Raw genomic sequence first — 26,641 nt, 5'->3', positions numbered from 1 at the left:
GGCCGTGTCGTCTGTGCTCCCTCTCTAGCTAGTCTCCGATGGGCGACTCCGAAGCCTCACCGATCGCTCCCTACCCCTCCGATGGTCGGCCCTCCTTGACGCAACTGGCCAGTTCGGAGACACTTGCAGCCGGCGCGCCGCCGGAATACCCGCGGCGGCCCGTCGAGCCCGACTGCTCCTACTACGTCAAGTTTGGGAGCTGCGGGTACGGGACGAGCTGCTGGTTCAATCACCCTCCCAAGCCCGCCGGCTCCAGCAGGTGCGGCGAGATCAAGCCGGAGTACCCGCGGCGGCCCGGGGAGCCCGACTGCTCCTACTACGTCAAGTTCGGGAGCTGCGGGTACGGGATGAGCTGCATGTTCAATCACCCTCCCGAGACCTACAGGCTGGCCGTACGTATAGTACTTCATACAACTCCATCCCATAATCAATCCTTCTCTCAAAAAAAAAATACTACTACACTAGTACTAGTACTACTAGTAGCGCCATGTACTGGTAGTACTATCCATCATTTATATGTGCGCGGGTTTCCGCAGGCCAATGCGGCTGGAGGTAGCAGCAGCAGAAGCGGCTGCGAAGCATCTTCGTCGGAGCAGTACAAACAGGTAATTTGTGTTTCTTAATGGCATTTTTTATTGAAGGATCAAGGATGCATGAGGACATGGTTATGTCCAGCCCTACAGCTGACGCCCCTCTATCCCGTCCAAGATGACTCCTTGAGTTACATCTACACTACCAATGCAGTTAATTAATGCAATTAGCTCCACGTAATCACTCCCAGCTTCATCCTCCAATACTCATTTCTCTCCTCCACCTCAACCACCAATCATCATTCCACTCCTTCAATTAATAGAGTGGAGACTCATAAAAGATGAGGGAGAACTAAGTTGTCTCCTATTTTCCTACAAGTACACTTATTCGTGGACGGTGGGAGTACAAGTCTCTTCCAACCGCGCCCTTTGCTCCAAAATTCGTGCTCCACTTTTGGAGCCAGGCAATAATTTGAGATAGATTCAGACTCTATCTCCACCTTCAATACGATGGGTTGTGGTTGTTTTGAGCTCCCTGATGACCCGGACATCCTCGTTGAGTTGTGAGCACGAAAAATAAGTCGATCCATGTTGTTATTCCAATTGCAGCTGCATGACTATTATCCGGTGTGACTATTATCCGGTGCAAATGCACCACAGAGCCATGCACGCACGTTGCCGTGCCCTAGATAGACAACATTGATGGCTTCACAATCCTCCTCAAATCATTGCTGTCCTGCACCTGGTCTCCGTTGGTCCGATCTACCTGTTGAATTGGCCGACCAGACCACCCGAGCCAATCGGTGAGATTCCCGTTAGTATGAGCTTCCCCCGACATGCATGCCTTGCCGATCTGACCGATGGTGCTTGCTAATCGGATCTTCCTTGTCCGATCACCTCACATGATCGATCTCCCCCCCCCCCCCCCGCCGCGATGTCCTCCGACTTTCGTTCCTCTTCAACAGAATCCCGCCTTTCTAGAACATCACCACGCTCGGCCTCTCGTAGAGCTTCTCCCTCCATTGAATCCTTGTGCATAGCCTCACTTCAGTCTAACTTTAATACACTCCCATTGATCCACCATGTACAATATCTTATTTTGCCTCATAGGATAGAAGATGATGTGAAAAGAGAATTAAAGAAGAGATAAGAAAGCCGTATGTAATATGAGATACGGGTCTTCACCCGAATTCCAACACAAAACTTCTCCTGGCCTATCCGACTAACCATTGTACCCATATGGTTGTCGTTGGTCCACCCCATCGCCGCCGTGCCGTTATCCGATGCAGCAATATAGTTGCTGTCATCGGTACTCCTCATCGGCCATGCAGTAACAACAATCAGGGAGATGAACTACCGGGGGAGTGCAAGCCTGATGTGGACGACGTTAGTGACCGGTTTCTCCACCTCTATCTGAATCGAGAAGACATCCACCAGAGAGATGAGCTACCACGGGAGGTTGCTTCATCGATGTTGAGTTCACCAGTGATGCTCCATCCCGCCAGACTGTCAAGGCCCTCGGGAAGCATGGGAGCATGCACACCAGGCAACACCTGGCTTCAGCGCTGACCCTCAAGGGAGACCGGAGGGCACTGGTTTGAGATGTGTGCGTGAGAGAAAAGAAACAGATCAAGGAGATTAGGAAAGAAGGAAAAAAAAACATGATTGGCAGGCCCACATTTAGATACAAAGCACTATGAAGGTGATACTAAGAGGAGTCCCCATGCACCATGGTGTCAAGTGAGATCCTCTGACTTCTGACTTAAGTAATAATTTGCGTGCCATATCAAGCCTGCCACCATAAAAAAGCTAACGTTGACAACGTGTTGGGCAACTTTTAGGAGTGGGAATGAGAGTTGAGAGGAGGGAGTTGTTGTGAGATTAGAGAAGGGATGTGTCATTTTAGTCCCAATCCTCTCCTTGGTACCAAAATGTTTTTCCAAACAAACTTCCAACTGATGTCACGAATTAACAGGTCACCCCATCCAGGAAAGAGATTGTGGGAATTAGAGGCCCCAACACCACTTCCCCGTCCCATTCAAATTCCTAAAAAACCCTCAAACAAACAAGAGATTTAATAGGCTCAACCCTTCGAACCCCCCTTCCTTCTTCCCAACTCCGTCAAACCTGCTAGCTAGAGTGTAAACTCTCACTCCTTATCCCTCCTAAATTCCCACCCCCTCTGACAAAAAATGTGACTTTATATCTTAGAACCCCTAAATTTCCATTCCCTCACTCTAATTACCTCCAACCGGACAGCGCTGTCAAGGTTAATCATGGTGTAGAGAGAGAGAATTACTTGTTTGAGGTACGGCTGGCTCTTGGCCGAGGAACCGATGCAAATTAATGCCTCTGCTGATCCCGCGCTTCCTCCTCGCGCCTTGGATCAAATCCGCCGCCGTCCAATTCTACGAAGAGCACGGTCGCGGTCGTGGAAGCTGGAGCTTTTGCCACCAGCGGCCGGCGCGGATGTGGCGAGGAAGCGCAGCTCGACGTCGCCACCGCCGGCACAACTACCTGCCTCCGCCCCGCCTCACTCTCACGCCGCTGCCTCCATTGCTTCCTCACCCAACTCTCACACCGTCGAGTCGACCAGCGTGAGCGAGAGCGGAGGGGCATGACAAAGGAGCAGTGGAATAGAAGGTCGGAGAAGGAGAGGCCTAGGTCCAAAATCCATGTCGCTGGGAGAGCTGTTATACTTGCACTTTCTACTCACATCTGTACTTTGCTATCTTCTGTGCTCGTACCGGTAACAAAACTCTGTCGGTTGCTATCAGGATCCGGATAATGATGATTTATCTGGTAGTCCTAGGAGAGAAGAAACATGCAAACCAAAATCTGATTTGATGATGATAGTTTCTACGCACTGCTAGCCTATCATCCTGAATTAGCTATCTAGTAGTACATGCCACAACTGAGCAGTAATTCAAAGTTGCACCTGCGTGCATATGCTCCTTGTGTGAGAATATGGTGTTATAAGTGTCAAAAAAATCTGAAACAAATTACACATGTTCTTATCTATGTTCCACATGCACCTGTAAATTTTCGTCCAAAAAAGGCATGTTTGGTGGCCTTTTTTTTTTGAAAAGGGATAAACCCGGCTTCTGCATCGTGATGATGCACATAGCCCTTTATTAAAACCTAGCATATTTTGTTCAGAAGTACTTATTACATCTCAAGGTTCGCTTAAAGTTGATACAAAAATCAACCAGCGAAAAAGGAAAACAGCACAAAGTGACTAAGCATCCTCTAGTCCACTAATATGCTGCCAGCCAGCCCGGCACAAGATATCCTGAGCTACCATCTGGAGCCGTGTGCATCCAGAAGCCATGACATCCCGTTGTTCTTGCGGCGAGAGGAGAGCCCAGAGTTGGATCCAATGCACCATGCAGAAGATCACCTGTAAAAAATTGAAATTTTTCTTGTTGTTAAAAATTATATCATTGCGGCATCTCCATATTGACCAACATAAGGATGATATGCCAATGCGAATTAAAACCTTGGATTGTTTGTCAACACCTTTTAACCAATTTTCAAACATATTTGTAATATTGGTTGGCGGAGGGAGATTATTAGTGAAATTAACAGTTCGCCATATTAGTTTAGCAAAGGGACACAATTAGAATAAGTGTTCCACCATCTCTTGTTCTCCGCAAAAAACACATTTAGTACACCCATTTCATTGTCTCTTTGCTAAATTATCTTTTGTTAATAGCACCTTATTACTTAGGAACCACATAAAAATTTTAATTTTTAGGGGGATTTTCATCTTCCAAAGATATTTCCGCAAGTACGTTGTATGATCATTCATAAGATCCTCATACATAGATTTGACTGTAAACAACCCATTAGTTGTTAGCTTCCACATAAAACAGTCCGGTTCATTATTTAAATTAACCATCATTAATCTTTGGCATAAGTGTAACCACGTTGTCCACTTATTACAAGATAGTACACGTCTGAAACCAATATTCAGCGGTACGTGTGCTAATACGTGAGCCACCAATACATTCTTATGGTTCACAATATTATATAAAGATGGGTACTGACTAGCTAACGAGGATTCCCCTAACCAAATATCTTCCCAGAATCTTGTCGATGTACCAGTACCAATTTTAAAATATCCTTTAGTAAAAAAATCATTTTTTATCCGCATGAGCCCCTTCCAAAAGGGGGAATCAGTCGGTTTTGCCTGTACTTCTGCAAGTGTTTTTTGGCTTAGGTATTTGTTATGTAGTAATTCTTGCCACACCCCTTCATCATTAAGTAGTTTAAAGAGCCATTTACTTAGTAAACATTTATTTTTGAGTTCAAGGACTTCAATACCTAAACCTCCTTGATCCTTTGGTCGAAAAATTATATTCCATCTTGTGAGCCTATATTTTCTCTTATCTTCATCCGACTGCCAGAAGAATCTAGATCTATAGAAATCAAGACGCTTCCTTACCCCGACGGGTATTTCCAGAAAAGATAACATGAACATTGGAAGACTTGTTAAGACATAATTGATAAGTACTAATCTATCGCCATACGATAGCAATTTTCCTTTCCAGCATCCCAATTTTCCTTCAAACCGGGTCTCTACTGGGTACCAATCTGAATTTTTAAGCTTCCTATAATGAATAGGGATTCCCAAGTATCTGAATGGGAAAGCCCCAATATCACATCCAAAAATTTGTTTATACTGTTGCTCTTCCTCTTTAGCCTTCCCGAAACAGAATAGCTCACTTTTGTGAAAATTAATCTTGAGGCCCCATAATTCTTCAAATAAACATAGAATTAATTTCATATTTACCGCCTTTTGCAAATCATGTTCTAAGAAGAGAATTGTATCATCAGCATACTAGAATAGCTCAGTAAGCATGTTTGGTGGCCTGTGTTAAAAAAAAACTGGTGCTTTCAAAATTGCTTTTTAGAGATTTGGATTACTGTTCATCCATGTGCAAATACACGCGGGAGCCAAAACGCCATCCTCTCAACTGAGCCACAAAGTTTAAATGCTACTAAAAAAGATGTCATAATAAAAACAATTAGATTATGCAACCCACTGGGAAGACTGTATCTACACACTATCCTGTGAAATGCAATAAGGCACAACTTAAGATATGATCCATTGGGAGGGAAGTGAGGCGGCGTTTTGGCTCGTACGCCCAGATGATCATACTATCTGGGCCGTCCATGTTTGAGTCGCGATTCGTGTGGTGAGGTAATCTGCCTGGTTGGGCGTCTGCAGAAAAGGAGGAATACATGGGTTCGGTTCGCACTGTTCTGGCGTACGTAGATCATTTATTGCGTTGAGGGACAGCTTCCGTTGGTGAGATGACGGGTATGTTCTTGAGCCGGCCGAACTGTAAACCACTCGAAATCTTGTACTGTCGGTCCAAGATTTCTTGACTACTACTGCTTGACTAATACTGGCATAGTTGCCTGTAGACAATCTAGTTAACCACCCGGTACAGATTGTGGCAGCCCCAAGTCTACTCGAAATACACTTTGACCATGACTGCGAGCAATACTGCTAGCACTAAAACTGAGATCATCAGGTTAATCACACTAAGCATGATGTTGGCGAGGGGGAGTTGAGCTGCGTAAGCGCGTGCCGGTCCTCTTGCTAACTGATTGCGCCGAGCGGAAGCTTGGCTGCAATTTGGATGCAGCTTCTCATCCTCAACGGCAGGGGGCGCGACCTGAACATTTGCTGCTGAGGGGGCAGCTGAGTTTTGGGCGGATGCGGGGCCTAGGACTGGAGCGGCGGGAGCGGCGATGGCTGCGGCGACTTCAGGCCTGGCGGCATACACTGGCTGCCACTCGTAGAAATCGCAGTCGCCATTATGCGAGCTCGGATACAAAACTACATCTCTCCACAGAATGGGCAGGGGATGAGTGGGAGGAGCAAAGCGGGGGGGGGGGGGGCGTGGTAGACGACGATGCGGAGGACGCCATGGAAGGGGAGATGGGATGTGTTTTGGCGGGCTGTTTGAGGATTTGCTGGTGAATTTGGGCTAGGGTTACTGACTGGGAGAAGGAGTGTGGATTCTAAGAGCATCTCCACCGGCGGCCCCGATAGCGGCTCAGATAGTGTTTTAGACGTCGGTAGCGAAAATGCGCTCACACCCGGCGTGCCCCAAACTGCGCCGGCTAGTTTTCGAGCCCAATAGAAGCGCCGCAACCCCGTGCCGGCCCCTTGGCGAAGGGCGCGAATCAGGCACGCCGGCGCCTCGCGGCACGACGGTTTTCGCGGGTGGGGCGCCTTGTCAGCGAGAGAAAGCGACGGTTCGCATCGGAAACGACACAGGGAGGTTGGTCGTCGGCGTTAATGGCCTCCCGCGCGAAAATCCAAGCTGCGACGAGGGGCGGCGACTGGCCATGCGGCGTCCACCTACCTTACCCACGCGCCTTCAATAAGGCGCGTCCGCCGCCTTCCTTAAAACCCCATCGGCGCGCAATTCTCGCTTTTCCCCGCCTTCCAACCCTAGCCACCGCCATCCAACCGCCGCGCAAACCTCCCACGCACCCACCGACGATGGCGCACAACGACGAGGCCGGCGGCAGTGTGCTCTGCTCGTTGCAGCTCAGCCTCGACGAGCCTGATGTACCGCGTCCCCGTGCCAATACAGTGCAAACTGCCGCACGGCTGGCACGTCTCCAACGCTGGCTTCGTCGTGCCGCCGTCGCCACCAGCAGGACCGCAGACGCGAGCCCTCGCGAGGGAACGGCGGAGCCTGATGACGCCGATAGAGAGGAACTTGCCGGACAAAGCGGTCGACAGCCCGGCCTGGCAGCGGCGTTTCGAAGATGAGCATGTCGTTGAGCTCGCACGGGCGGTCGACCGCTCGCGCGGCCGATTCAACACCATCGGCCGCCGTGCCTGGTGGGACGACCGTGACGTCGATACCATGCTGCGCACCGGGTCGTCGGCGGGCATCGCCCGCATGCGCTCGGCCGCGCCCGCGCCTCCTTCTGGAGGCGTCGTCATCCGCGACGGGGCGAGGCGCGCGGCCTCTGCTCCTGCCCGTCGGACGACTAGATCGGGCCACCGCCGCCGCGTCAAGGAGGAGGACGCCGCGACCTCGCCACCGCTTCCGCCGAAGAAGAAGCAATGGCGGGAGATGGAGGCGGAGGCGTAGGCGGCCCTCCGTGGCGGCGGCGGCCAGAACTTCATCGTCGACCGCTCTGTCGACGAGGACTACCGGCAGATCGCGATGGACCCGCGGCTGGCGGCGGTGTGGTCTGCCAGGGATCACGGTGCCAACTTCGTCGACCTCGCTAGACCATCGGAGGTGCCGGCGCCAAAAGAGGAGAAGGCCGATGAGGACGACAGCTGGTCCTTCGGGGCATCCAGCGACGACGGCGACTTCAACTAGATGTTTTTTTTTTGTTTTTTTGTTCAAATTCGCGTTAAATTTGTATAAATTTCGTTCGAATTTCGAATGAATATCGTTTTAAAAATGTGATTTTAACTTTTAAAATCTATCGGGGCCACCGGTTTTGGGGCGCCGGTGTGGGAGCAGCATCCTCAAATAGAGGATGCTCTGCTCTGCCGGCATCCTCCATACGGCAGTGCCGACGCCGCTGCCAGCGCCTATTCAGGGCTCGCCGGTAGAGATGCTCTAATTTAGTGGACGCGGAGGAGGAAGAAGGGATTGGATCCTTTAAAAATGGGAAGGAAAAGTTTAGTGTGTGTCGGACTATCGGTCCAAGATTTGCAGCCACGGTACAAGAAATGGTCTCAAATCTTGTACTGTTTTGTCGGTGCCGTGAGATTAGTCCAAGACCGTGTCTGCGGATTGGGACCAAACACTGTTCAATACATTAATTAACAAGGGAATACGGACCTCCTATACCAAAGCCGTGCATTCATCCCGAGGTGGTTGCATGGTCCAGATAGTGCGATCATCTGGACGCACGACCCGAAACTGATTTCCGGGGAGGGATGCCCCTACTTTGGTTTGCACTATCTAGATGACATGGCAAAAGATATGATACGGGTCTGCCGTTTCACATCGGGACAGGGCAGCCCATTTACTCGTCGTGCTACCCAGCACCCCTCTGCCTGCTATCAACGCAATAAACAAGGTGGACTCCACCTATTAATTAGGCCATTATAATTAACAAAGACGAAGAGTAGAAACGAGGTTTTGTGTTACCATATGCCTCCATGTCTATGGGTTTTTGGAACAAAAATAATAATTAAAAGCTATTGTTAATTAATGTTGCTTGCATGTGCCCCTACCTAGGGTTCTATATATTTACTAATCATTTGTATACCGTTCCAAGGGTTTGCTCTTACAAACATACTCCCAATGTATCCTAATGAAGCCCATACATTAAGGTTTATTATCGATTTATCTCTAATCAGGCAAATATAAATTATATTCCCCCTTTTTTTCTTGCATGAGACAAAGGGAAATGAGAATGATATTCCTGGTTTTTATATCTTGGTAATAAGAGAAATAACAATTATTGTGGCTAATTAATTGTTAAATTTACTTGCACAATTTTAAGTTTTTAAACAGAGATGGAAAAACAATGTCTTATATTTTGAAATAGATGGAATTCAAGCCAAAGTGTCGACATCTTCTATGCATCCTAATGTATATGTATATGCAATTTTCACTACTATATATATGGTTAAGATGGATGTCTTTAAATCGCCACCCTCCCCCCACCCGGCCCCCAAAAAAAAAGATGGTTGTCTTTAAATGTTCTTTTCACTTGGTGATTGAAGTTTGCGGGTTCTGATTTTATCCAATAAATGGACAGACATTCCTGAAGTACAACTATATGTATGTGCATGTAGTGTTGCTGACCTTATGGCCAAAATCCGTAATATTTGCTAGATACCATTCTTTGTTCAAAATTTCCAAAATATTCATTGAGGATGAATATTTTAATACAAAATATGTTGATTCAGCTTCTGTTTGTTATTTTATTTTAAAAATACCAATAGAGTGATGGATGGTAATGTGCAAGCATAAATAATTTCTGTCCTCTTTTTTTCCCTTTTTGCTAGAAGAATTAGGTATTTTAAGACAAAGTATGCCCATTCCTTACCCTTATAAAGGAGTGTGTTATGTTGTTTAAAAAACATTTTTTTAATGCTAGTATTTTTCAGTATTCTTCGAGGAAAGCTTGCAAATACAACCCCCATGGAGGACAAACCGAAGTTGAACAAGTGAAGCTAAACCTCCTTGGACTTCCACTTCGTCCAGTAAGTCTTTTTGGAATTCTAGTTCATGTCATTTAGTTATTTGTCCTCGAAAGTTTTGTCAGGCTAATCATTTCATGGTTTTCTTTTATCCTTTCCTTGCACGATTAACATATTCGTGCTTTTAACACTTATAATTCATAAATTAACTTTTTTGGTGAAATCTGGCGCTTTTTAATTTACAGGGTATAGGACTATGTTCATACTATATGCATCGAGGAATATGCAAATTTGGCATCAATTGCAAGTTTCACCACCCAGATCGAGAATCAGAACATGCGAGTTGGAATGCTTCGTGGCAGGTTATTCAAGGATCATCTCAACTGAACTTTTCATCAGAGCTTGTCCAACGAGCACTAAATGGGCAATCTGTTCCCATAGCTACATCACCAACTAATGGAACATTAGAAATTATTCCAACTCAAGGAGACTATCTGTGTGCAAAATGGAGTGGATACCAGGTAAACAATATGGGACCGTCTATTTCTATGTTGCTTTATTTTTCTTAAATCTCAGTCATATTTCTTGGCCTTTGGATCAATATCCAACCATCATCATTGCCACCCCATTCCATACATAGAATTAATATATATTGGATAGAATTTGAGGAACTGATTAACCCTGATAGAAAACTTTAAAGACAAAATGAAATCTTAGTTAGAAAGTATGAACCCTGATTGTATAGTGAAAATACTAAAAATTACAGTAATATTTTGCTTAAAATTCATATTTTTTGGACTGCAATTTTGAGGTAACTAAGGTTCACAAAAGTTTCAGGTGACCGAGAATTAGCAAAACCGAAACAATATTTGCCATTCAAAACATTTTCTTCTACTTCATGGAAATTGAACATTCTTGTTATTGTTTTAGGTGGCCGAGATTTTCCTAACTTGATTAAATGCGTTAGATACCATGAAAAGACAAAAATATCCACATTTCTTATGGGGGTAGCACAATGGTTCCAGGTTTGCATTGCACTTTTTAATGCCTTTAGGCAGTTCAATTAATTATGTGGGGAACGAGATATATATTATTTATTCGATTCCTTGCCTTTCCTAGGCTGACTTTTGTAGTAATCTGCTGCAGCATCGAGATTCATGTTTCGAGACTGCTAAGCGAGTCCAGTACACACGGGATCAACTTCTTGAACTGCGTGAGGTATTTGTTTGTTGTGTAACTTATATATTACTCATTCTATTTATGAGTATCTATCTCCTTGCTTAATCATATGAAATAATTCCTATATGGAACATTTGGTAAGCCTAGCGAGACACCTAACAATGTGCCTACACTGAATTCAAACACTACTAGAAAAAGCCTTAGCAGTGGCACACCGGTTTTTCTATCAGCGGCGCACCTGGGTGCGCCACTGCTATACTGCTAACTGTTAGCAGTGGCGCACCAGTGGTGCGCCATTGGTAAACCAAATAGCAGTGGCGCACCACCTAGTGCGCCACTGCTAACGTACAGGTGCGCCACTGCTATATGGTCGAGGTGAGCCACTACGGGAAAAAGAGGTGCGCCACTGGTAAAAATTTGAAATTTGGATCCAGACTAGAACAAGTATATTGTGGTGTGGATGACCAAGTATATTATTCGTTAAACAAAATTCATATGAGTTCAGGGACTAGAAAAAATAATTTTCAAAAGAAGATGTACTATGTAACATAAGTGATACAGGGCGCCCGATCTTCTCAGTAGAATTGTGGATAACTAGTGCTTGTCTAACGAATAACACTCAGCCATACTCCACGCGTCAAAGCACGGACTTGCGGCTCTATGGATATTCACCCTTCACGCATCGGGTTGATCGCTGCCGACTACGAAGCGGTGATCACCAAGCCCTCAATTCCCAGCACAAAAGGAAACTTGACCTTGATCTGAAGAAATGGAAACACGGTATTGCCCAATCCCCCTCACTAGCCCTCGTATGAGCTGTGGAGTGGATGAACAAGTATATTTTGCAATGCTTCAAACTCTGAATTATAACATAGTCTGCTTTCTAAAACTCTCGGTACAAAGTATATAAAGACCCTAATGTAGCCGACTAGGAATTGTATACGTTTGACGATCACCAAGAATCCTAGCAGGACACAACTCCTACTTTCCTAAAGTAAATGTCCTAATTGATTATGTTGCTTCAAGTGTCATCTTGCTTTCTCTCTCTCTCTTGATTTGTCATATCACATTGTTGTCATGTATGCACTTTCTCATAAATTGAAGAATCACCACAAAAGTTCACTAGGCTTTCACCCATTGGTCATCCAATGGCTTTTGACACACAAGTGCACGTGTCACCTTTTGCTCAAGGGTAAACCCACTTGCATCACTCCATCTTCAGAAGCCTTCACACCATGGCCATCATCTCAATGTCATTACCTGGTGGCATATCTTTCTACGCTCGTGGCCCAACTCGATGACGACAGACTTGTCCCAACATGAGGCTCTAATACCAATTGTTAAAGCTGAATGGCTCAACTCCTCTCTTCTCTCTATAATCTCTCTATCTTCATCTCTCAAGAACACATGCTTCACACACATACACCCAAGAAGAAAGGCAATTAGCTTTGGTGAGGTACAACTCAATGGGAATATTTATGCACATTGTTAGGCGCTCCTACCATGCAACTCACACCACTACTTTTGTTCACTAACTGCATGCATTAACCAATAATAACCGATCCATGAACGCCTCCTGGAGCCTCTCCATGATCCACATGACTCGTACCTCTAACAACCTTTTGACTTAAGCAAACTACATGCAGCTGCAAGATAACTCACCCATAGTCCACCGGGTATCGGCCAATGTCTAGATTAATGCTAACATCAGAGTCCATCGTGTTTCGCAGCACCAATGACTCATGGAACCTAGCTAGGGGTGTAAACGGATCGGATCAGATCGGATTTTGCTCATACCATATCCTTTACTATATATTTTTCTCGGATTCAGATCGGAGCGGATATTGATCGGTTTCGGATTCGAATGCGGATATTTCGGACAACGGATTCGAATTGGAAATGGGGCGGACTCGGACTGGAAAAAAAAAGAGTCGGATTTATGCTCTCATCGGTAGATAGTTATAGTTCTTGCAAATCTTTGAGAGAGATTTAACTTTCAGGCTTGTGTAGTTAAGAAAAAAGAGACATAATGCGCTAAAACTCAAGCATTGATAGAAACTTAGAGCTAAACATGACCGTTTGGTAAATCAATAACTACTAACCTTTCAAGGTTGGCCTTGAATTTTGACTCAAAAATCGGATTATCCGGAATAAAACCTTCGGATTATCCTAATTAAATTTCGGATAATCCATATCCGCATGCTATTTGCTATACCATATCCTACACCGTATCCGGAGCACCACTTCGAAATCGGATATCCTTATCCGCCGGATTCTTTAAAATCGGATATGGATACCTTAAAACCGATTCGGCACCGGTTTCGGTGAGGAAATTATCCTATCTGTTTACACCCCTAAACCTAGCCACCTCGCACAGCATCAAAGTTGAGCAGCAGTGTGACGATCTGTGTGGACAAGGTTTTCTTCATTATTGGAATCAGTGCCCTCGGGGTCTGCGACGAGCCGGTCGTGGAGCCAGAGGAGGGCGGCAGTGGCGTCCTCGTGGACGCTTCGGTGCGAGGCAGTAGTCAAAGGAGAATACGACGGCGGGCAGCTCGTCGGGGAAGCTGAGTTGCGGCAGTAGAAGGAGGGTCGCCACTCCGTCCATTTCTCACATGCGCGGCATGTACATGCACACGACGAGGAGGGCTGCAGCCTACACGACGCCCCTCCACTCAACACACCAACCGTCACGGTTATCCCCTATTTACGGCAAGGGCGTGGACCAGACGACGGTGCCGTCAGCGTCGTGGAGCGGCTGAAACATGTCGTGGCACTGCTCGACGATATGTGGCCGATGTGTTAGAATAGGCTTGTGAGTGCGCATCGAGTCGTTGTTAGCTGGCTCCCGGAGTCGGTACTGTGGGTCCGGGTGTGAGCGGTGAGCTCAACCTGAGTAGTGCGCTACACCTGTACAGCCAAGTACAGAGTAGGTAGAGGGGGACATGCTAGACATCATCTACAGTGGTAGGACGTGCTAGACGTCATCTACAGTGGTCAGGACGTGATAGACGTCTATCGACCCGTCCCAGTCGGTGACCGACGGGACGTTGCTTTTTGACTTTATGGTAACTTAGCCCTATATCTAGGGCGATAGAGTACTGAGAAATCTGTGGCCAGCATCAAATCATTCGCTTGGTTCTATGTCGCCCCTTCCTCTCCACCGACGCTCTCAGTTCATTCCGAGTTGGTATTCCGAGTCGGAAGTTAGTTTAGGGCCAACACGCTGTACCCCCGCCTTCATCCAGTCGGCGGCGAGCATGGTGAGTCTGAGAAAGAGAAGAGCTCGCGGGCGAGTAACCGGTGGTGTGCTTATACACGACGTGCTCTACGACGAGAAGCTCCGGCCACCCAGGCAGTGTGGGGTCATGCTGCATGAATCACTAGCCCCTCGTCATCGTCATCATTCTTGGACACGAGCAACGCTTGGCGCGCGCTGAGCTGCAGCGTACAAGCTGCACCAGGTTGCTGAGCTGTGTAGGTAGACGTGGTTATGTTGCCCTAACTGCGGCTGGAGATGGGCTAGGTAGCACGCGACAGCTCCGCGGTGCAGGTCGGATTGCTGCTGCCATTTGTGAATCTCTCTTTTTTCCCCTCTACCCTCTCCCCTCTCCCGCGACCCGCGCCGCTCCCCAGCGGCGGCCGGGCCGCGACCTCTCCCCGGCCACCCCTCGGCCTCCTCTCTCGCTCTCCCCTGCCGCCGCCGTCGGCGTGAGCCGCCGGGCCTTGCCTAGGCGATGCCGGCGGTGGCGGGGATGTCTCTACCCGTGGCTCTGTAGGGGGCGTGGGGACCTCGGCGGGCGGCGGTGATCTTCGGCGGACAGCGGTCCGGCGCGGTGGCGTGGAACCCGTGCGTCGGGTGGGCGGAGGCGGGGCGGCCATGGCAGGGCCTGCTCGGCCCAGATCTGGGCCCAGGTCGGGGCCTGGAGGGGCTGGGCGGGCGGCCTGCGTTTGTTGCGCCGGCGGTGCTCCCAGGAGGTGGATAAGCAGCGCCGGCGGTGGATGGGCGGCGGCGGTGCTCCGGCCGGCCTGCTGCAGCTTGACAGTGGGGTCTTTGCGGGCCTGTTTGGGCCCGGCCGGGCCAGTGTGGGCCTGGTTTGACCTCGCTGCCATGTCCGGTCGGCTACCGCGAAGGCGGTGGAGGTAGTTTCCTCCCGCACGGCTGAGGTGCTGCTACCCCCGACCCGGCTGTCTCTCGTCTCTACGTCTAGGCCCTGCTCCGGTGACCACAACGAGATGGCGAGGATGGCTTCAAGACCGCGGTGGCGTGTGCTGGTGGACGGCGGGTTTGGTGGAGCACGTCGAATCGTCCGGGTTTGTGGGTTTGGTGGGCGGGAGAAATCCTTGTCGGCATGCCCGACACTAACGCAGTGACGCCTGCGGGTGTCACCTTGCCTTCCTGAAGGGCGTCGGTTGTCCCTCCTCCCTAATCCCTTTCGCGTATCGGGGGAAACCCTAGGACTAGTCCGGGCAGCAGTGGCGTCATCGTCACTTTCCTTGTTGAAGGTGTTGCTTGATATGCGGCGCTTCGGCGTGCTAGGAGTGTGGTGGAATTCTCCGGAGGGCGCAACGGTTGCGAGTCGTCTTCGTTCCTGTCGAGCTGCCGGTGTCGGCATTGCTTTCTTTCTTTCCTTTCTCTTATGTTTCTTTTGGGCTTGGTTGTGCTGCGGCCCCAGCGTGCTTGTTGTATCGGTTGGTTGCTATATTAATATAGCGGGGCAAAAGCCTATTTCGAGGTAGCTCCTAAAATAAGCTCCCGGGATCCACTCCCAAATTATGAAGGAATCACCGCATGGAAGGATAACGTGAGAATCTGGCATGGTGTGACCGTGTGAGAAATTTGATTGGTGGGCATAGTTGCAACCCTTTATTAGCGCTAACAAGAAAAGGAGAATAACGAAGGATTTTGGGGTAGGGATGCTCTGATATTTTTTCCTTGTAATATCAGTCAAAATTTCTAAAATCTGTTCTTTTATTTTATTTTTCTTGCCTTCCTTTTCGGTGGGATATGGGACGAGGAGGGGTGGGATGAGGTGAGATGGGATGAACCACCAACTCCCATTTAATAGTAAAGATAAAGAATTTAGGTAGTATTAAAATCATATTATATAATTTATCGGGCGTGTTAAGGATTAAATTCACCTAATAAATATCCATGAAGCTCTATACTTCTTTCCAGCATAATGTTGAATGACAAATGCTAATATTCATGGATGTTCCCGCATCAATAAGTTACTTCGTACGTGTTTATAAGGTACGACTGGACTTGGCATAGTCTTCAAAACTACAATTTGCTGGATTACGATCACTGGTCCCTTTGTTGTTTTCTTGAGAAAAAGCAAAAGCTCTGTGTCTCGATGCATAGATAGAAAGAGAGTTATATATAAGACCAAAGAAGGACCACACTCAGAATTACAACACAACGCCTCCTAGAGCTGAGCTCCCGCTAGAATCACTACCGCAAGGCCCCTCGCCCTGCCGTCACCCACTACCGGGCCTCTGCCCGTGTTGTGTCTAGGAACCGAGTGCCACTGGGTTGCGCATTATCAAAAATGACCGCTTTGAGGTGCTTCCAGATCCTCTAGGCAATGAGCATGATGATCGATGATGTGTCCTTGTGCACATAGGTGGGGATGGTGTGGATGGTCCGTTGCCACCAGTCCACGAAGCTGTCTCCGGAGACGGGAGAGATGGCAGTGGATCCGATCTAGGAGAGCACCTCGTGCCCGAGAGTATGCGAGAATGGGCAGCCAGTGAGGACATGAGACATCGTCTCCTCCTCTTGGTCACAAAGCACACACCTGGGTGCGTGTTGCAAGACGTGTCTCGCGAGCCTCTCCCTGGTCCAACACAGGTCCTAGCAAGCAAGCCAGATGAAGAACTTCACCCTAGGAGGTGCCCACGATTTCCAGTTCACTTCCCCAAGCTTCCACTTTAACAAGACTCCTAGAATTGGGACAGGGTTTCTATCATCTCTGCCCCTCCGTCAACTATTCATCATGCACAATTGCAACCCTAACCAATATGCATCAAGATCGAGAGCAACAATATGGGTCTATAGATATCTCATGAGAACAAAGAATTGCATAGGATAAATAAACTCATAAATAAGGATCTACCATCAAAGTTACATAAAATTGACCGTAATCATGTAGGGCAGCTCATACAATCAATAAACATCGAGGCACATAGAGAGATATGATCAAGGTACTACCACAAACCAATGGTCCAGGGGATGGATTAGCCCCTAATCATCATGGAGATCAAAGCAGGAGTCAATGGCGGTGGTAGAGATGCCTTCGGTTGTGGTTCCGGCGGCGCTCCCCACTCCAATTCACCTCCGGCGAGGGCCTGGTGGTGCTTCTTCTTCTATTTTGTCTCTCTAGCGCACCTTTCACATCACAAAAAATCCTGACGGGGTATATATAGTAAATTTTAGGGTAAGATCGTCCTCGGGGTGAAACGGCGAAGGCGTCGGCCATAGGTGGGGCCCACGTGCCAGGGGAGTGCGGCCCTACCTATCTGGTGAGTGCCACCCCTAGTTGCCCTCAGGTGTGCTCTATTGCAGGTCTCCGAGTCTTTTAAAAATTGAACTCCCTATTTTTTGCGGAATTAAATAGCAATTTAGAACAAGTATCCAATAAAAATTGGTAAATCTCAATAGAAACATTATATTAAAATTTAAAAGAATTAGATACGTTTATGACGTATCATTCGCATTTGCCACAACCAGCAAACCCTAAGGCTTGCCGCCACCCGACCAAGGTCCAGGACGCCTAGACCGCCATATCTGATTCGGCGGGAAACCCTGACCTAGTTGATGTGACAATGGCTACCTTGGCTGCTGCTCTGCCTGTGCATTGGAATCCCCGCACAATTTTGTCAACCTTCTTATGGACTTTCTTGAAAAGCCCTAGAACAATGATCTAGTGTAGAGGCATGGCAGCCAGGACCGACTTAACCAAGGTCAGGCGCCCCACCTTAGGCGTCACGAAGGATTTCCAAGTGGGGAGATGGTCCATGATCTTTCCGACGAGAGGATCGAAGGCCCCGCTTGACTGTTTCTGGATCGCTAGGGTGGATCCCCTTGTTTTTTTATTGGGAACATAGCCAACTGGCACTCCATCTTTTCTATCGCTCCGAGGGCAACCTAGTCCGAGCAGGCTAGAGGCAATACAAAGCACTTGGTGAAGTTGGTGTGCAGACCAGACGCATACTCAAAGAGTACGAGCAAGTCATGGATCACAAGGAGTTCCGCTCACTCTAGGTCGCAGAATATAACGACATCATCCGCGTAGAGCAAGAAACTGGCCGCCAAGTCCTGAGGTGCAAAGCACCGGAGAAACCAGACCTCCTGGGCCTTTGCCAACAGCTGGTTGAGTGTGTAAATAACCAATGCAAACAACATGGGTGAGAGTGGGTCGCCATGGCGAAGGCCCTTGTGGATACGGGGGGACCTGGATCGCCATTGAGTGATACCCACGTACTACTCGTGGACAGGAGGATGGCCAACCTTTCCTGAAACCAGGATCCAAACCCCACCAGGCGTGACACCTCAAAGAGGAGCGCCCATGACACTGAGTCAACCACGTGGGCGATATCAAGCTTGAGCATCACCCGAGCCTCCTTCACCCTGTGCAAATACTGTGTGGTCTGCTGAACCAACATGAAGATATCATGAATGCAGCATATCTGAATGAGCACACACTAGTTCTCCTCGACCAAGATCACCAACCTCGGGAAAACCATGTGGTCAGGGTCTTCGCCACTGGATTGGCAAATATGTGTATGAGGCTTATGGGACGGTAGTCCTTCAGGACCACGACATTTAGCCTCTTGGGCAGCAGGATCAACAGGGCCTAGGTAAGGCGATGGAACCACTGCCCACAGAGGAATGCAACTTGGAAAAAGTAGCCATGACATCCACCTTCACATTGTTTGAAGATGCTTGGAGGAAATCATCCATGAAATAATCCCGCCCAGGGGGCTTGCCCCTAGGCAACCCACCACGTCCCAAATCTCCTCCTCGGAAAAAGGGGAATCAAGGTCCAACAAGTCCTATGATATAGAACCAAGAAAATCTATGTTCAGAGAGAACTCGTGCTACTCCGTAGTGCCCAACAATGAGTTGAAGTGATCGAACGACGTCTCGGACATTGCAGCATGGTCTAAAACCATCACTCCATCCACCCAGAGGTTGTGGATCACGTTCTTCTACTTGCGGTAGGAGGCATGCTAGTGCACAAAAGCCGTGTTTGCATCCCCCTCAGCCAGCCATGCAATGTTGGACCATTGGTGGGCCATAAAGTGCTCAACCGAGGAAATTCCAAGATAGGCATGCTTGAGGCGGGCGCACAGCTTCTGCTCCAGCTCTAATATGTGACGCAACTTCGTGGTCACATCAAATCGGAAAATGAGCTCACGGACCATCATGAGTTGGAATCTAATGCACCCAATCTGCTTGTCACTCCAAGTCATAAGCTGGCAGACCATAATCTTAAGCTTGAGGACTAGGCGATGGAATGGGTCTGCCTCCTCAACTACCACCGCCCAACTGCTCACTATTGTCTCCTCAGAACTCTCCATCTTGATCCAGAACCTCTCGAATTGGAATCACTGCTGACCCGTAGGTCACGGTGAGCAATCCAGTAGGAGAGGGCAATGGTCCAGGATGACGGTCGAGAGATAGCGAAGCGAACAACTAGGTGCGACTCTTCCCAATCCACCGTAAAAAACACCCGATCGAGCTTGACTAATGTGGTTGTGATCCGCTCGTTAGACCACGTGTATCGATGGCCGGGCAGGTAGATCTCCTTGAGCTCCCCATCATTGAGGAAGCATCGGAATTGACCCATCATGCGGCGGTGGAGGTTGTCGTTGCTATTGTCTTTGTCATGGTAGATCATATCGAAGTTACCGCAAATGATCGAGGGGCCTGGCCAATCGAGTTGCTCACACATCTCGCATCTTAGCAAGGAAAGCAATCTTCTTCATGTCCTTCTGTGGCCTGTAGATGCACAACAACCACCAAAGATCTCCCCTGGAAGGGTTGCCCTGGGCTGTCACACAATTGGTCGACACATGGACATTGCACAGCTTAACCGTGCTACCCCTCCAAGCGACCAGGATGCCCCCACCTCGAATATCTTCCACTGGCAAGCAGATATAGCCATTAAAATTCATGCCCAAGGAGTCTATTAATAAGGAAGGGGATACAATGTTAAGCTTATTCTCCTAGAGACACATGATAGACGCACCTGTCGAGCCGACAAGGCTCCGGACACCCATGTGGTGGGCCCAACAGTATAATCCCCGCACGTTCCACGCTAGTACTTTAGAGTCATATTACATCGAGAAGATTTTTACACCTAGAAGGACCGAGAGGGTAAGACCTCAATGAGGCCACCCCCAACCTGATCTACATCCAAGGACAGGCCTCCACGAAGTGCTCCGACTGACCAGCCATAGAGCTTGGCCATTGCCTCTATCATGTTATCAAGTAATTGTCAAGGGTGACCTCAAAAAACATATGGTACGCTGAAATGGTTTCGTCCGAAATCTTCTCTTCACCCTCGACGAGACCGAGCTTACGCAACAAGTTGCAATGAGCCCGCTACTCATAGTTAAGTTCTCCACCGTGGCCGGCAATGCGATAGCTACGCTGTGGTTAGAAATTGAGATCGAGAAGGCGGTGCCACACTGGAGGGGTGTACAGAAGATCCTCCGCAGGGACTTGGCCGCCGCAAGGAACTACCCAGGGTGCGGTGGCTCACGCCTCCCGCGTGGTTCGTCAAAGCCATGACTAGCCTCATCGGTGGTTCTATCTCCGAAATTGGATCGGTGGCAACACAAACCATGGCAGGAGGGAGAGAGATCCCATGCTCCCATGCTAGATAAGGGTAGCAATAGCTGACGCGGTCATGACATTGGTGGGGCCGGACCCAGGAGCATCGGCAAACACAGCCCGTCACCGCGTCCGGTGACCAAAGGCACATCCACCATGTTGATCGGCCTCTCTGAGTACCCTCCCGACCGGGCGTCGGATGCGTTTGACTGCAGTGACACCGACGCACCACTGCGCACCTCACAGAAGTCCGATGGAGTGGCGCGCTGTACTGGCCTCCTTGACGGTCACACCGCCTATAGACATGCTCCCCCTAGCCGATGGCAAAGGAGTAGAGCTTGGAGACGGATCGGGTGCCACGCACGAAAGGGTGCCGAGCGAGCCGTAGACAAGGCCATCCGAGCTCGACTAGTGGCACGGGCCCACCAGACTTCCAAATTGGGCTAGGCCAAGGCCAGGCACGCCTACATGGATTGAAGGGAGCTCGATGCCTGTTCGACGGGCCACGTCCACCAAATCCACGAAGGACAACCGAACGTGGTCCAAAGAACTGTTCAGCGCCAAGCTAGCCACAGGCCCTGCCATGTCCCCCCACTGCCACGTAGATAGTGGGACACGCCACCAAAGCGCCATCGTCCTCAACCTCCTGCACCGTGCCTTCTAGGATCGGCGCATCGGATTCAAACAGAGGTGACAAAGGCGGCGGTGCATTGGCCCCTTTTTTACCCCTAGACCTCGGGCTTAGATATATAATTCTTATGGTTCAAGAATGTTTATTATCTTTATAGTTTAAATACGTTAGGTAAACTCTATTACATGTAATCAAAGACTTTCATTAATTAATCATCAGGAAAACTCTATTACATGTAATGGTTAATGATAAATCTGTATCCAACAAATTAGATCTATGCTTTCCTTTTCTGTGAGAATTTCTAGGATATTTTCTTTTTCTAATATCTTCCTTTGGCTATAATTTACTAACCAGAATTAGGCCCTACGAATTAATAGTTGGATGTTTTCCTTATCCTCTGTAAGGGTCAATTTGCGGTTGATGAACTGTGCTATGCTTAACCTATATTGTAAGCCACTGTGAAAAATAGCCATTACGATAACTTTTATTCACATAGCATCTGTTTTTGTTTCCACGAGCTTGTATTTTTTTTCTCACCCTGAATGAGGCATCTTCTCTTATTTACCTCGCTAAATAATAAGGCTTTGCAGATTGTTGGTGTACCCAAGGACATCTTTGAACTTAAGCAGGATATTGATGTGGAACTGGCTCGCAATAACTCAAATGACATAACTATTCCCTTCTATTAATTCCAGATAACATCTTATTTCACTTCGTTTATTCAGCTAGCTCTAATTGATGTTCATTAGTGTTGCCTAAGAAAGGGTTGATGCTATTGTTGATTCCAATCACCGTGCCTTTCCCTTTCCGAAGAGGGGACTCCCGGCCAGCATCAAGATTCATTGAAACATACCTTTATGCAAACCTATTCACGACCATTGCCCCTTTGTTACTTACCCACCTTCTGCCGCGGGTTTCCTATTCGATCGAGCGGTTCCAGAGATCTGCCCTGGATCAAGTTAGATTTGGGGCGGCTGAACCAACTTAAGCTGGAGTTTTATTTGATGTCGACGGAAAGGGAGAAGAGCTGATCGAATTTACCAAGAAACGGTTGTGTGGTGTACATACAGGCTGGTTTCACCATTAACGATGAATTGAATTTATTATTAAGGGAATGAATGAAGCGAACCGAAAAGAAGATGGATATTTTAATAGAAAGAATGCCTCTTCTAGGTTTCTTCTTCAAGTGCTGCTGTAGTTAATGTTCCTCAGTGTTGCCAAGTCTTATCTGTCCCACTATGACAATTGTGTGCTGGGTGTATTTTTTGGATCGTCTTGATGCATTAATATATTGCCCTTAACGAAAAACAGTAGACAATTGCAGTTTTTTTCCTTTCATCATTGCTTTATCCTTTTTGTGATGGTTTATCATATCTGTTAGGTACAAACTCAGTCATGTAATCGCTATGATAGGACTGACAGCTGTGTCTGGCGTTCACGGTCTTCACAAATTCCTGTGGTTGCTAGTGAAGAGAAATCTTGGGACAACATCTATGAAGCGCAAGAATCCTATGCTCCAAGTGGCAAGCAAGAGCAATTAAATAAGCATGACCAATTAAACTTTCAGCTTGATTCTAACGCTCAGGTATCTTGAAGATAAAAATTGTTAGCATTGTTGTATCAGTAGGCTTGTCGACTGAGCTCGCTCGTCCTGTATGCATTTATCACTCTGTACCTCTTAAATTAATTAATTACTCCGATTTCAAGTATAAGTCTTTTTAAAATCTGTGTCAGGTTTCACCATCAATATAAGCTACTACCAAAGATTGACAACGTCAAACTGATATTACTAGGTAGTATTTTATTTGAAGCAACATGTTTTTTCTAGGAGATTGATAATCCAAGTGTCACCTAGATTGTGCCATTGTCCAAAACGACATATGTTTGGAATCAGAGAGTAATAGTTAATTTAAACTGCTGCACCTAAGCTTGGCGTTTGGGTTGTGTATGTTTTGGTAGAAAATGATGCCGTAGAGGGGCACAGTGTGCTTAATGACGTGTACACATTGTCACATGCCTGACTGAGAACAGTAGGTGATCTTTAGGCTACTCTGTAGATAGTGATGTGATGCTTGTGTGGCCTTTATCTAATTCGTACCTTAGAAGCATTATCCAATTTTTTAATTCGTCAATGTTTAGAAGATTGATTCAAATTTACACTATAATTTAGACACGTATGCTTGTATGTTATTTCAATACACGAATGCTTGCCTCATAGTAAGTTATACAATAGAGATAGTCAACAATATATTCAGCTGTGGTTTTTGGATGATGCCTGCAATCTGTGATACCTGAATGATTGCTGTGACATTTCAATTTATTTTAAACATCTTCCCACCCTTGCTCTTATTAAGGTTTACATCCCTTGGTCAATCCAAAGAGGCAATCTCTCTGACAGAGATGGAGTTCTTATGGCGGTGAAAGGGTATATTTGATTTGGGATTTTTTGCAGTCTGCTAATTTCCAGATTTTTTATAATTTCACAATCAGAAAATGAACATCTTTATTTGTTGTATATTGCACAGTACACTGGACAAATTGACACCAGAGAAGTTTGATCTTGTAAAGGACAGGTTAATAGAAGCAGGAATCACTAGAGATGATATTTTGGAGGTTTGGTTTATTCCTCGTTGTTTATTGAATTTAATTTAATTTGACATTTGTGATTCACCTCAGCTATGGTTATTTATTTATTTAGGATGTTATTACTGTTATGTTTGAGAAGGCTGTTTCTGAGCCCACCTTCTGTCCGACGTATGCTCAACTTTGTTCTTATCTCAATAAGAAGCTCCCATCATCCCCTCCAGAAGAACCTGATGGTAAAGAGATTGCGTTCGCAAGTGTACTGCTCAGTAATTGTCATGAAGTATTTAAAGGTGCTGGCAATCTATGTGCCGAGATTGATAGAATGACTGGTCCAGACCAAGAGATGGAGACACAGAATAAACAAATAATGCTAATGAAGCTGCGAACACTTGGAAACATTCGCCTTATTGGTGAGCTCCTCAAGCAAAAAATTGTCATAGAGAGGATTGTACAGCACACGGTTCAGGTACACATGCAAATCTTACCTTAAGTACTATGCTGCAATTATGCTATAATATATTGTACACATAGTGTAAACGAAACTACACTTGACAGAAGAGTGGCATATGTGATCTTAGCCAAAAAAAAATAGGGAAAAGTCCATATTATATGGCTATGGTAAAGTCTGAATTAATTTTGGGTAGGTAGGTATACACGCAATCTAACATGTATCAAATTTTCAAATTTAAATTTGATGTACATAAGGTGGAACAAAAATGACAATTCGTAGTACTCCCTCTATTTCAAAATACTTCACATATTGGATCCTCGTTGGGACAAGCGTTTGAACAACAATTACACTATTAATATATAAACTTTTTTGATACAAAACCATAAACACAAATAAGTATTCTCAAGTATGAATTCAATGACATCAATTTTATGCCACATAAAACATATATTAATATAGTAATTGTCAATCAAAGGCTTGTCCTAACGAGCTAATATGCGATGTATTTCGAAATGGAAGGAGTGTAACTCATTGCCATTTGTCATATACTAGCTCTGCAGCATTTATTGTTCCTCTGTGGTAGGACAAGTGGACGGTACAAATAGAGTGTGTAGGTGACACCGCTCTCATAAGTTACTTATTATAGATAGTAACCCTTCAATCCTTCATATCTTTACACAAATACATAGAGAACACCAAATAAATCTCATAGTACAGGTGGACAGTTCAGATTTGCTCAATTATCACCTTCATTGCTCTCTGGATTAACCATTTTTATTTTTACATTGGTGTTACATATTCCACTTTTATGCTCTATTAGTTTGGAAGAGATATATAAGTCTTGATGTTTAGTTTGTCCCTCAATGAAATTGTGTAATTGTAGATGGATGAAAACATGCAAGGAAAACCAGATTGGGATACTTTTGCTACTAAAGTTTTTTGTGATATTTGTACCGATGAGGTTTTAGCTGGAAATCGACCAACCGAGCATTTGAATGCTATTGGGTATGACAACTTATACACCAAGTTCAATGAAAAAACAAAAAAAGGTTACAATCATGAGCAATTTAAAAGTAAGTGGGAGTCATTGAAGAAAGACTACCAGACATGGAAGGCATTGATGGATAGTGAAGATGATCTTGGGCAGGATCCTAAAATGAATACAATATCTGCAAGCCCAGAATGGTGGGCGAAAAAGATGGAGGTATAATTTTGTTTTCATTTACAGCTTCTTGTTTATCTGTTTTTACTCAACCATAATTTTTTTAGGCAATGCCGGATTGTGGCAAGTTCCGTTCTGCACCACTCGAGAATGTTGATCTTCTAAATATAATGTTCGAGGATATGCTGGATTCAAGTTCAACAACACCTGAAGTTAATTTGGCAGTCAATACAACTATCGAAAGTGAGCATGGTGCTAGAGATGGAAATGATATGCGCATCATTGATAAGGATGTTAATGAGCAATCTAAAGAGGCAATGTTACAAAAATCTTGTAACAAAGAATCTAACTCAACGAAGCCCAATACCATTTGCGTGCATGATCATCTTGTTAACTTAGATGAGAATGTGAACCCTGGAAAATCTGCAACATCTATGAGGATCGATCGAGTAGGAAGCAATATTTCTGAGATCATGGAGTTAGTTGTAGATGCTGGAGTCGAGGAGGGCACTGATGAACATTTCATTGCTACCGAATTATTTATTAGACCAGAATATCGTGAAATGTTTCTTACCCTAAAGACCCCTCGAGGAAGAATTGGGTGGCTTAAAAAGATGTGCCAAGTGAAGAAATAGCATTAGGATCCTAGATCAAGTGTAGCTGATGTTAAATCTCTAAAAAACAATTTGTGCCTGTTGTTATCATGAGACCATTTAAAAGTTATGTACTAATTTAATGCTACTTTATTTTATGTGCTTGCTATTTTATGAGGTAGCTTCTAAACACACCTTTGATTTTGTGTGAATGCATTGAGCTCTTACTGTGACTGATCATATCACGTGGCCCTTTGATCTTTTTTTTTCTAAAGAGAAAATTCGCTGATTTCATAATTTATCTACTGCCCATATTGTAAATAAGTTCCAGAAGACGTACCTCTGACTGAAGCGCATCTTGAAGTGTATATATCCACCTGCAAGATGCCACCTCAGCCTCTTGAGGACGTACCATTTTCTGCAACGAAGGAATTGTCCCGTGCTACTAACACTGCTAGAGAATAGCCATCCGTTTTGCCATCCGTCTACAGGCTTCTGTCAGTGATAACTCAGGTCA

General features: G+C 46.4%; 1 protein-coding gene across 2 annotated transcripts; it reads left to right on the top strand.

The window, feature by feature from the left end:
* Positions 1-26,282, top strand: LOC124708369 (zinc finger CCCH domain-containing protein 43-like). Of its 2 annotated transcripts, none has more exons than XM_047240043.1 (11): positions 1-392; positions 537-605; positions 9,646-9,741; positions 9,924-10,199; positions 10,825-10,896; positions 22,714-22,917; positions 23,687-23,757; positions 23,858-23,945; positions 24,031-24,384; positions 25,253-25,573; positions 25,639-26,282. In XM_047240043.1, exons 1-11 carry the CDS (start codon positions 39-41, stop codon positions 26,164-26,166), a joined length of 2,433 nt encoding a protein of 810 aa, XP_047095999.1. In that variant the 5' UTR covers positions 1-38; the 3' UTR covers positions 26,167-26,282. The 2 variants fall into 2 exon arrangements, with proteins under 2 accessions (XP_047095999.1, XP_047096000.1); XM_047240044.1 differs by having other exon boundaries at positions 285-392; positions 9,636-9,741.
* Positions 26,283-26,641: the final 359 nt, after the last annotated feature.

This window comes from Lolium rigidum, chromosome 4 (assembly GCF_022539505.1).
Source record: "Lolium rigidum isolate FL_2022 chromosome 4, APGP_CSIRO_Lrig_0.1, whole genome shotgun sequence".
NCBI classification, from domain to species: Eukaryota; Viridiplantae; Streptophyta; class Magnoliopsida; order Poales; family Poaceae; genus Lolium; species Lolium rigidum.
The sequence above is the reverse complement of the archived record's forward strand: the minus strand, read 5'-3'. Positions and strand labels throughout refer to the sequence as shown.

Bases quoted from the DNA above. Each gene is read 5' to 3' on its own strand.
- LOC124708369 (XM_047240043.1), top strand. From the start codon at position 39: ATGGGCGACTCCGAAGCCTCACCGATCGCTCCCTACCCCTCCGATGGT. The intron at 9,742-9,923 runs GTAAGTCTTTTT...TTTAATTTACAG, and splicing joins TTGGACTTCCACTTCGTCCA to GGTATAGGACTATGTTCATA. The intron at 25,574-25,638 runs GTATAATTTTGT...TAATTTTTTTAG, and splicing joins GGTGGGCGAAAAAGATGGAG to GCAATGCCGGATTGTGGCAA.